Source organism: Haplochromis burtoni, unplaced genomic scaffold (assembly GCF_018398535.1).
Source record: "Haplochromis burtoni strain Fernald_Lab_line unplaced genomic scaffold, NCSU_Asbu1 Contig_252, whole genome shotgun sequence".
In the NCBI taxonomy this organism is placed as follows: domain Eukaryota; kingdom Metazoa; phylum Chordata; class Actinopteri; order Cichliformes; family Cichlidae; genus Haplochromis; species Haplochromis burtoni.
Window position 1 is genome coordinate 260,255 of NW_024582613.1, and position 12,193 is coordinate 272,447.

The following is a 12,193-nucleotide window of genomic DNA, read 5'->3' on the forward strand; positions in this document are numbered from 1 at the left end:
CCCCCCCCCCCCCCCAAAAAAAAGAGAAAAACACATGAGAAGTTAGGTTTATATGACTCTAACACTTTAACCATACGTGTTTACTTAAGCTTCGATGTCCATCAACACACCTTAGTCAGATCTATTGGTTTATCCCTGAAGTTCCCGATCATAAATCATTTAAGCGCAATGCAAACAAGCCACACAACTTGACTTTCAGGCATCCTTGTTTTCACTCATTTCATTCACTGAATCGACGCTCAGTCACAATCCAATCATTGTGGTTTCTGAAACGCATGTCAAATGGCGCCATACTAGCCTTATCTAGTCCACTGACATCATTACTCTCAAATCCCACAGGAATTGATATCAAGACTTTACTTGCAAGTTAAATCCAGCTGAGTTTGGTGATTTAAACATAAACGTTTTTTTGGTGAAGGCTTTACTTGTAACCCCATGAGGTAACAGTGTTCATTATGGCCATAATTATCCTATCTTATGAGACAACTAGCAAGAACAAAGGACACAAAACAACTGTAACAGTGTCGTGATAGGCCTGATTGGGGGAACCAGAGGTCAGCAGTGCCTGGCTTCCTTCCAGCAAGACTGCAGTCACACTGAGGAGGAACAGTCTATTACACCTAAAGGCAGCCTGCAGTTGATTTTGAGTGCAAGTTTCAAATTCTCTTTGGCCATTGCCTGAAATTTATAGGTGGGTCTGGATGCAAATCATCCCTGTGTAGACATTAATCTAGTAGGGGCATTTCATTAGAGGGGGCTTTGCTGGAGAATGGGAGCCCATGTGCTCGTAAATTTGGTTTGGCACACTGATTGTTCAGCAGATCACCGGGTAAATGAGTGGACACCACCAGCCACAAGAAGCAGCTTTCTCCATTATGCTATTCTTTCCATCCATGTGGTCCCAAAACACATGCTAAAGCCGTTACAGTGGCATGGGGTGAACTATTTATGAACCTGCCAATTTCCAGTCGACAAGCTCAACAGAGGGGCTTAGGAAGGGCAACTAAGTTGTTCTTAGGCAGCAAATTACAGCAAAGAAGCCAAGACATAACATCTGTAACCCACACAGAAAGCAATACGAAACCACAGATGACAGTGAACAACAGTACTGACCAAAATCAGCTACCTGAAAGGACATTTATCAAGTACTTGAGTATCTATTGATTCAATTGACGACACTAATTCCTATGAGTACTAACAGGCTTGGTTCCAAGCACTGGATCTGCAATATAATGAGATAAATGAAATAATAAAAAACCAAAGCTTTAGAAATTGAAATGCAAGTTCCTTATTTAGGTATGAATCTCACAGAGCAACTCACAATAGCTTACCACAAAGATATGTAGCAGTATCACAACACAATGCACAAAACAATTTGTCTATCTAAACAGAAAAGAGAACGGAAAAAGAGAAAAAGGAAGAATTGTTCACTTATCGCTGTATTATGGTGTTTTGTGGATTATTATTATTTAATTTCAATAAATGTGTCACTTGAGTTATTTACCTCTCTCATTCATTGTTTCTTATGCTCACGTTACCGTGATTGATAAGTGCAACCAAGAGGAGTCATAAAATAGTGACTCTGGTTAGTCAAACTGTCTGGGACTCCATTTTTTACAAGATAGGAATGGTTCAGATTTTGTTGTTGAACATTTAAAGAAAAGCCAAATCTCAAATGCATTTTAAAAAGAAAATGAAATATCCAACTGCTTTAACTGTCAAACATTTGCTCCAAAGCACAGTTTACCAGCTGCTGAATATATGAAATGACAGTAAATGAATCTATAAAACATATACTGAAAATGCACTGCCTGCCTAAAAATGTTCCTCTTGTTCTCACAGCCCTACAGAAACTATGCAGTCTGTGTCTTGGCAAGTAACCAAGCCTAGCACTGCACATCATCAGCAACTCAAGAGCTTTGCTGCTCATTCACCAGCATTCAGAAGTCTTGTTCGAGCACTGGTGTTTGAAATAATTTCTTGTGTTATTGATTAATAATTGATCACTCAAGAGCACATATGCTTCTTTATGCTCTTCATTTTCAAAGACTGCCTGGAATTAAAAAAAAAAATATTAACAAAGTCTTCTCCCACAGTCGCTGAACTCAAATCTCTAACATGACTCAGAATTTTCCACTGTTGTTTCAGTGCATAATTACATCAGATTTCCAAACATAGAATAATCAAAACATCTACATTCAAATATCTCTTTAATACACTTTGGAAAACTAAAAACTAAAAGGCTGAGTGAAAAAAAAAGAAGAAGAAGAGTTTCAGAAATGACATATCAGCTGTTTGTCATCTACAGTTGAAGTCATCACACCAGCAATCACATCAGCATCACAAATTTTGTTTACACTCGGTTGGCTATCTGGGCCTGGGACAAAGTCTGAATGCTAAATGTGGCCTGGCAGACGCATCCACCAGCTCAGAGATAAGAAATGAAAGTAATAGCAAACAGTATTCTACCCCCAAACCCCAGAGGACCTATTCGGATCACGGTGGATCCACTCTGATTAAAACAGCAGCTTCTACTGCATCACGCATGGAAAAACATTTTTTCGCAAACACTGAAAAGGTTTCATTAAAGGTTTAATTTGTGGCTGTAATTGTTTTAATCGCTTCTGAGACTGACCTGGGACGTGTGGCCGAAAAGCTGCCACAGTCTCAACATAACTGCACGTGTAACCACTTATCATTAATGCGTGCAGCGAAAACTTGCAACGCTGTCTTGAAATACGTGTAACTTAATTCCACTGTGAGTACAAGGAATACAAGAAACTATAGAGGGCTGTTAAAAACAAACTCCATTAGGAAAGAAACTATATGGTCAGCATAAATACTGTTGAACTAAAGGGCTGACAAGGCAGGCAACCATAGAGCCAGAAGTAACATAATATGTATGTGACTGTTAACTCTCACCTGAATGCCACACACTGACACTGACTGGGAATAATTCCTATTCTGTTAGTCTTTCTAAGCCACTATGTAGTCACCCAGGTGGACAAGTTTATAAAATAACAGGGTCTGTGCAAACTGGGAAGATTTTTTTTTTTTATACACCTTGGCAGTGGCTGTCCATCCTGAGAACCTGACTGACAATGTTACAAGAACCTTTTCTGTAGAGTTCACTGATAAATAGGTTGACTCTTCACCACAGGTTCCACTATCAGTTTCACATCATATTTCCTGCTCTCTCTGTGTTGTGTCCAAAAGAGGACAAAGAGAAAAAAAAATGTAAAAACAACACAGAGGGAAAACCCGTCTGTTTATAGCCAACCAGAGACACCAGTAAGCAAGGTAATGCGTCATTCAGTAGACTTTTTCCCCTTTTCTTTGACTTGTAGTCCCACAGCTGTTTTACAGTGGTTGTGTTTTTGTTTCTCTCTTCATGGCCCTCTTGAAGTGACTTACAGATGTCATCTGCAGCCAGCAACAATTGAACCTGCCAGCATAGCTCAGCGCTTCCCATATACAGTATGAACAAACATCACAGACTCTATTCAAGATCACTATCTAACAAGAAAAAGGCATGCTGGCTGCAGCAGACAATCAGGAACTAAAAACTATATTTTGACCTGTAATGAGAGCAAAATGAAGTAACACTAAATCCGCTACATATTGGTAGGGATGGGTATCCGGTGCCATAATGGTTCTGACATAAACGGTAGTAACCAGCGCACATTTCGGTGCTTTATTTCGGTGTTTTGTTTTGTTTTTTTCCTGAGATGTCATACACTTTGGATTCTAGCCAATCATTTTACCTTTCCAAGGATAGTAGGCGGGCCCAGGTACGTACGTTCTCTTAGAGCAGAGCTACAGATTAAAAATGCCCAAGGCGAAGCGGTCAAAAGTCTGACTGTACTTCACAGCAAAAGATGCAAACTTAGCAGCCTGCAACAAGTGCTTCAAGCACATCTACTGCGGGTGTGGTAAATCTCCATTAGCGAGTTAGCGCGGATCGCCCCGTGCGTGGGGCTGGATGGTGCTTATCATTTTGCAGAAAAAAAAGAAACTGCTAAAAATAAAAACAAAAGAGGTTTTTGGACAAAGTTTGTGTTCTCCATTCTTTAAGCACCAATTCGAGCACTGTTTAAGCACCTGCACCGTATCAAAAGTACCGATTTGGCACCGGTATCGGATAAAACCTAAACGATACCCATCCCTACATATTGGTACATTTAGCAGGAAGAGTTAGAGGTAATGGCTTTAATCTCAAGAAAAGAAATGAGCAAAACAATGGCATAATGCATCACGTGACCATGCCCCCAACCCCCACCATGCTTTTTTCCCCCCTTCCTAATAAAAAGTTTAACACACAGCATGAGCTCAGCAGTTACTTTTCTAGTCTCACAGGAACATATATCTATATCCAACATCTTTCCACAGCATGGTGAATCACACCACATGTAAATTGGGGAAAAGACAACATTATAAATCCCAGTCAACTAATTACATCCAGTTTTCTGAAATTTTGCGTTTAAAATATGCAATTGAGCCCTTATCTGGTTAAATATGTGTTAACTACACTTGTTTAAGAACAAATAACAACAAATCTAATATATTAAAGTCAACATTTTACACAGAGGGGATTCTGGAAATCTCTGGTTCACTCCATGAATAAAACCATTGCTAGGTTTTTACAGTGTTGGCTGTAAGTGTTCAGATTAATATTTTGGACTCACAGAAAATTACTATTAAATATTTTTAAGAAACTGACTTCATGCAGCTCTAATCATATAAATTCCATTCCCCAAGTACTTAAATCAACACTATTTTTCTGTGATGGAAGTTGCATGACATTTTATGCTTAAATAGGCAAATGAAGTGCCAGTTTTTCAAGTATCCATTCATTTGAATAACTGTCTAATACATAACACCTATAGTGACATTTTCTTCCAGTTAGTCTGAAACGTACAGAGACAAACTGTCAACATTTACCAGTGCATGACAAAAACATGTTGTTGCCTGTAATGCTTCGCAATCAATTTTTAAAAAGTAAAAACAACGATGCACATGGGGCTGGGTGGAGTTTTACAAAGGTAGTGATCATAATCTTAAAAAAAAAAAAAAAAAGTTTATCTCTACCATTGAATTTCAGGCTTTGCCTTCCTGAGAAAGACAAAACTCAACGAAACCACTCGTTGTCTTCGTGACAAAAAAAAGGTGATCAGACAGTCATATTAAATTACTATAGAGAAATGTTTAAAAACGTTGCTTTTGGTTAAATAAAAGCAATTTTTAAAAAAGGTATTAATTAGTGAGACTTAGATGTAGTCAGATTTTTGACATCTTCAAACAAAAACCAGGCAGACTGTTATTCTAAGTTAAAATAAGCATCTCTTGGAGTTTATATCCAGTATATAGTCATGAGTTGGTGCTCTAGTTAGTTCATGCTTAATATTCTCCTTTATTTCCAAGAAATAAAGGAGAATATCAGAGGGTCAATCTATTCCTCAAGAGGAGACTTTTCACACAGACAACTGGCCTAGTTTTGGGAATTACTTGTTTTTCTGGTAAGGTATTCGCTTTCCTTTTTACTGTACTTTTAATGCTAGTCACTTCCTCATTACGTAACCGGAATGACAACTACCACAGTAAGAGGAAAGAGGACATGCCTGACACAGCAAAGAAAGCTTTGTCTACATTCCCGGCATAATGTAAAAAAGAAAAAAAAAGGACAAAAGACTGCGTTGACATAGGGGCGGGGCGGGGGCATGCTTTGCCTCATCCGAAGGATGATTTTCAGGACAAAGAGCCAAAAGGTCTGACGTGCGTGTGTTTAAACAACATTATCATCTGCTGTTTGCAGATAATTTTGATATTCAGGCATGTGATGTTTGATTTGCACTGAAGTGTTTTAAAAGCTCATTGTGATCACAGGGGGCATCAGCATGCATGTTTCTGAGATAGGAGGCAGCTCCTCCTGAAGAAAGAAACGAGTGGAAATGTTGTGTGCCTAGAATGGGGGTAATCATACAAGTCTTACAGCTGCCTTTCATCGGCCAGTATTTGTTGTGACTCAATGACAAGCGCTGGGTGGTAAAAATAGAAAAGGAAACTGCAGATACAAGTAGCAAAATGAGAGCTCTCTGCTGAGCAGCCCAGAAGGATTTTTGATGGAAAATGAGCTTCTTAGATGTGTCAAAAGATGGGAATATTAGTACAATAATTGGTGACATATACAAAAAAAAAAAAAAAAACCAAAAAAAAAAAACCCAACCCATTACAAATTAGATGTTAGTTTTGCATGGCTAGGATTAATGTGCTAAACTAAAAGCCATCTAAATACTTTGTGTTAACAAGCATGTCAACATCCTAATTTTCTATAAACAAAGTACAGGTAAGGCTGACCGCAATCTTAATATTTTGCAGGTACATTTTTGAAAAAGTAGATACCTTTTGGTAGATCTTTGACCAATTTAAAAAAACAAACAAAAAAAACAAAAAAAAACAAACAAAACAAAAACAATATGCGTGTATACATACCATAACTGTGGCTCATCTAACCTACAGACAAGGACTGCTGTCCCTTGGCATGGGTAATACCAAAGCACCAAGTGGTATCAGCACATCTCCTAGCCTTATGAAAGCTGCTCACTCCTTATGGAGGTATGCACAGATATGGCGAAACAGGAGAACACTCCCAAAGTGGGAATTCCTCAGAGAAACAAGTTACTCAGTAGAAATATATGGGCCTATTTTTCTTGCCGACTGTTTCCACTGTCCCTGACCTTGTAACACAGGGGGAAGCATGACTAGACAGTTTAATTTCCAAGCATATGCTATTTAAATCCCATCTTCTCTTTGCTAAAATGACCTTTGCAGATCTTAGAATTAGTCTTGCTTAAGGCATCTGCATTCCTTAAATTACTCACTGCACTTAAGTGGCATTTTTAATCCTGCATCCTCCATAAACCCCACTTTACATTATTAACAGCTGCCATATTTTATCAAGTTCACTGGGTTAATCAGGGGCTCCTCTGTAACCTTTGTGCCAGTCTACCACAACTGGACTCAAATAGTGTTCAGACACTGACAGTACAGAATGAGATGGTGACAGGCTTTTTCCCAGCAAAATCAGCTAGAATACCCACGTGAGATTTATAGATGGGGCTCACTAAAGGTCAGTGTTACAATGTCCCAATCTCATGAGTCTGGCTTTATCAGCTGGCAAAGACATACAGTCCATGAGTCATCAGTATTGATTTGCTGCCAGTGATCTTCATGACACTAACATGCCCCTGGAGATGAAGGTCAAGCACAATCACATGATCCTGCAGAGCGTCAAAACTGAGTTAAACGTCTGCAAGCATTTTGGAGATACAGCCAACAGGGAGTGAAATTCAACACAGAAATGGTACAGGGAGGGTAAGACAGACTGCTAATACAAATGCCCCACAACTATCCTACCTCCTCTGCTCTGCCTGGGGCTTAACCCTTTGGGTCTGTCCTAAACTATTATTGCATAACAGATTCATCCAAAGTAGCATATGTGTGATGTTTCCCAAAGACTGCAACTACTGGTTTCTCATATCAAGGATATTTGGAGGATACGTGTTTGTCTACGCACATGAAACCCTCCTTCAAGTGATCTTTTAAATGAGTTCAAACGATATTCTGCAAGTTTAAAACTCTAATTTTTAATCCAAAAGAACCAGAAAAGGGGGTTTTCTCAAGTGCACAGAACCATGATCATGTTTGTGTACAGCATGTTATCTGCACTAGATCTGCAGACCTCTGAGTGTGTAACTGACAATTGCTGTGCAATTTTTAAGATTTATCTGCTGTTTATTTGACCAACAGACACATAACGATGATGGCTAGTATGGTCACCAACCCATCAGCAACAGCGACGTTAATAAAAGGAGACCGTTGATTCCCAAAGCAGCAGCTCCGTGTAACTGTGTGCCATGAATGTGGCTCCGCGCACTTTGGCTCTCGTTTAGCATTAATTACTTCACTCACATTTAGAACTTTTTTAAAGACTAAATGAGCAAACGCAGCTCTACGGCATTAATTTAACTTTGACAGAAACAACATAAGATGCCGTTGTGACTTACTTTTCCTGCGTGGCGTGCTCCTTTATGGCTCCCAGCGTGGAGAGGCTGTTGCTGCCCTGCAGCAGCCTGCAGGTTGCCAGGTGCCGCTGGTACTGCTCCTTCAGACAGGCGTTCTCCGAGCATAAGTCGGACACTTGCTGCTCCAGTTCCTCTATCCTCCCCCTCTGCCTCTCCAGCAACTCCTGCTGCGTCTCGATTATTTTATTAAGCTCCTTCAAATATTCCGCAGCCCTAGTAGGGTTCTCCGTTGGGCTTTCCATGTCGCTCCAACTGCCGTTTTTCTCCTGCGGTCCCTGTCGTAGCGCAGAAGCCGGGGAGATGGTCCTCTATAGTCCAGGCTCGGGTTTAGGCGCAACAATTCAGTGCGTTGCGCCTTTTACGCCTTGTCATTGTTTTGTTTTGGGTTTTTTTTTTAACAAAAAAACAAAAACAAAAAGCGATGAGGGTGATAATAATCCGAATCAGAAATACTCCCGGGTACACGCGTTTCCAAGTCCCACTGCCACGAAACTAGAAACTACTCACATATCAAGGCTGGGAATGTCAAGCAGGCTTCAACATATCATTCACCCGCATGTGACAGACTTCACCGTGAGGATCCCGGCTGGCTCTCTAAAGTCTGCTCATTCCCCTGTTGGCAACGCGGTCTGACATTTTCTATTAGGTCCCTCTCGCTCCATGCCGTTCCCGTGACTTTTCGTAAACAGACGCTTGGCTGACGGAGTGGGCGGGGTTTTTCAAGTTTTATGAATCTACCGCTCGCAGGCAGCTGTAATTACTTTTGGGCTAATGCAGGGGGGTAAATGACTGTTGAGTTTGTCAGGAGCTTAATTTTTCCCACCCTTTTCCATTTCAGCGGATCTATTTCCTGTGCACGTCCTCTTCTCTTCTCCAGGCAGGCAGACAACACACGCATCGTCTGTTCTCTCCGACAAGGATTCATATTGCAAAGAGCCGCACGCATTTTGATCAATTTTTGATTAGGCAGAACTTTGTTGCGACTGTGTTTTGCGCTGTAACACAGTCTGGTAGACACAGAGTGCTGCTGCGTGTTCCCTGCAGAGTTGTTTACTATGCTGTTTGTGTATTGCCATTTTCTCCAGCAGGCTATATTCCCCTCTAATGAAATGATCGCGTTAGCAGCAGCATACATTAGTTTTTGAAACAGAAATGACTGATGTGTTCTGTGCATTTGGGACAGGGGGCTGTATATTAAACACGAGGTGTCCCAGAGAAGGCCAAGAGCAAACTGCAGCACCCGACTCTGATGACAGAGGTCGATGCTTAAGTTTCACCTCATTTGTTCGTCACATCCTGCTTTTAAAGCACAGACTTTTAGATGTCGATGTCTAAGAACTGATTCCTGTCCTATATATACTGCCCTAATGGCAGATGCTCATATTAAGCATGATCAAAGTTTCAAATAATGAGGGCAGATATCTGGAAGCTATCCCCAGGAACCAAAAGCTTGGGCTCTAGCCTACCTCGGAGTGTTTTTTTTCCTACTGTTGGCTCCTTGTGGTGTTAATAAGTGTGGATATTGTTAATATGGTGTCTCAGGGCTCAGAAGAAAGTTGGGTTAAGGCACGAGGAAAGGATAGATCAATTTGATGCACACAGATAATAAACTGATGCCCTGCAAGAAGATGAATAAAAATGACTTTCAACTGCAAATCAACAGTATGCAAAGCTACTGTAGAAGAGTCCAAGAATAAAATGGGAGTTGGAATTGAGCACAATGGGTACTCTGCAGGATGTGGTTTTACAAACACGTGTGTAGGAACTGAGAGGAAGATGGCAGTTTGCTCTTGTAACCATTCCCCCATTGCTGGATTTTTTTTTTAAGAGAAAAAGAATCAAAGCAACATGCACACTCACACTTTAGTTGTCAAAAACTCTGCTGCTCCAACTCTCTCATAACTCCCTTCTCTCATTTTCTTTTGATCAATTTTTCAAAGCTCCAGTTGAGATGCTGCGTTCGTGGATACAGTTACAGTGCAAATGGAGAGTGCGTCATCCAAGAAACTGAGGGCTTTACCTTCATGCTGCACCACCTGACGGCTGCACTTGGATCATCTGAGATAACTTGTTTTAATGTGGAGACAGAGCATCAGCAAATTCATTCAAACCAGGAGCAGTGGGAAGCAGTTTAAGGACATGCAGTACAGATGGAGTACATTAGGTTTTTCCCTGTGGCTTCCTTATCCACATGGCAGGAGGCCAAGGAGAGCAGCACGAGCCTTGAAATGCCACCCAGAAGGATATACCGTATACAGCTATTAACAGCTGAATGTCGCAGGCTAATGTCACATGTCAGCGCTGCGCAATGCCTTGCTTTATTTCTTACTTCTGAAGCATTTCTCTGTGATGGCACATAATGCCTTCAGGTAAAAATGTATCTCACCAAAACTGCCATTTTACTATCCATTTACAGGTCCCCTCAAGCCAGTGTCTTTTAGACAAATTAAATTGCCTTTTAGCAAGTCACTGAAGCCCATCCAGCAATGATGAAGCTGCTCTTCAAGTGACCCTGTGTTTTAAAGGCAGAAAGTGGGGATAAAAAGAATCCCACAAAAATCCCAAACATAAAAATTTGATTCCTTTAAACTTTGTCCACAATTACACTATCAAACCACACAGCTCAATTAGCCATACCTTCAACTCCAAGTTGAGTGTACTGGAACTCCTGTTTTGTGGATAAGCAAATGCCAGCAACCACATAGTATTAACCACTTCAAAACGCACTGTCTGTCAGTATTATGCTCTTGGGCTGGCTCCTTTCTTCCTCTGGCTGACCAGTCATACGGCGTTGCCAATGTGGGTGGCAGCCAGTGAGATTTATTTTCTGAAATCGCTCATACAGTATATTTGCCCCTAAACAAACCCAACCCGAAGCCTCTAGGTTCAGCCCTACAAAACATTTACCAGCTGCGATGAAAGAAAGACCCCAATAATCTCACCAGCAGAGTGGAAAACATTTCCTTTTTCCCTCCAAGAGAATACAAAATAGTCTCTACTGAGCCGACAACCACCTCATATAGATGTGCATTTGTGTGATGGATCTGAAATGGCACACGAGAGGAAGCGTAGTAGGTGTTAGAGCGATTTACTCGCTGATCTCATATTGCACGAAATATATAATTAAAATCATAAATGCATGAACCAAATGGGGAGTTTTCTGAATGGTGCTTCTGCAATAGTTCAAAACAGTAATAATACAGAGCGAGTTGATTAGCCTGAGTGATTTTATATGAATCCTGAAAATTGAACTTCAGCACTTCTCTCGTCATACTGCCGCAGTGTTGCTTAGGAAATGCATCGGCAATGTATTTACATCCATTATACAGATATGGAAAAAAAAAAAAGACTATTAACTACCGATACTGTCATGAGGTCCATCAGCCTCTGACGTCCCTTTTAAAAGGGATCTTCACACACAGTCTTGAAAACATGTGGGAGCTGCCTTATCATTCTTGTCAGGTCTCATTCAGTACCACATCATTGATCCTCTCCACCTCCAGCACAGTGACACATCTGGAACAGTGGCGGTTTTGCTTCACCCGAGACACAACAGCCTGATAGGCAGCTTTTCCACAACCTGTGTCCCTTAATGGCGAAAATAAATTGAGTGTCATTTATCCACGGAAGACTGCCTTAATAAGCCATAAATATACTGTACAGCCACATGCAACTACCTGTTGATGGGAGTAATTTAAGAGACGTTCACTGCCGCTTTTGAATCTCAATGAATTTTAACTGAAGCAGACAGCAAAATAACAACTGCTACCAGTGCCTCCTGAAAGCAGTTATTGAAGTGGCAAGGCAGTCAAAGGTTGGTGGGTTTGCTTACACAACACAACACACCGGTTAAATGTTTCCTTTTTCTAAGGCAGCCAACATCTTAAGCATACCCACGAGCCCCCGTTGTGGCCACAGCAGCTGGTGTTCCTGAGCTTTCTCATAAACAGCTCTCAGGCATGAGTTGAGGCTTTGTCTGTCTAACACCCCCTTTGAGAAATAAGGAGCGTGGGGGAAATAATGCAAAGACTATAGCTGGAGCTGAATAAGTCCCACTCAGGATTCTTCTTCTTGTGCAGCAGTTTACATTGGTGAGGGTTTATGTCTCACAA

At 40.9% G+C, this 12,193-nt stretch overlaps 1 protein-coding gene across 2 annotated transcripts in view; it reads right to left on the reverse strand.

The window, feature by feature from the left end:
- The window catches only part of LOC102305730 (IQ motif and SEC7 domain-containing protein 1), a 94,255-nt gene extending 85,446 nt beyond the window's left edge, over positions 1-8,809 (reverse strand). The window contains exon 1 of one of the 2 annotated variants that reach the window (XM_005938978.3): positions 8,064-8,809. In XM_005938978.3, coding sequence (XP_005939040.1) covers positions 8,064-8,323 — 260 coding nt within the window. In that variant the 5' untranslated portion in view covers positions 8,324-8,809. The remainder of the gene's footprint in view (positions 1-8,063) is intronic. The other variant, XM_005938984.3, reaches the window with a different exon arrangement.
- Between the last annotated feature and the right edge of the window lie 3,384 nt (positions 8,810-12,193).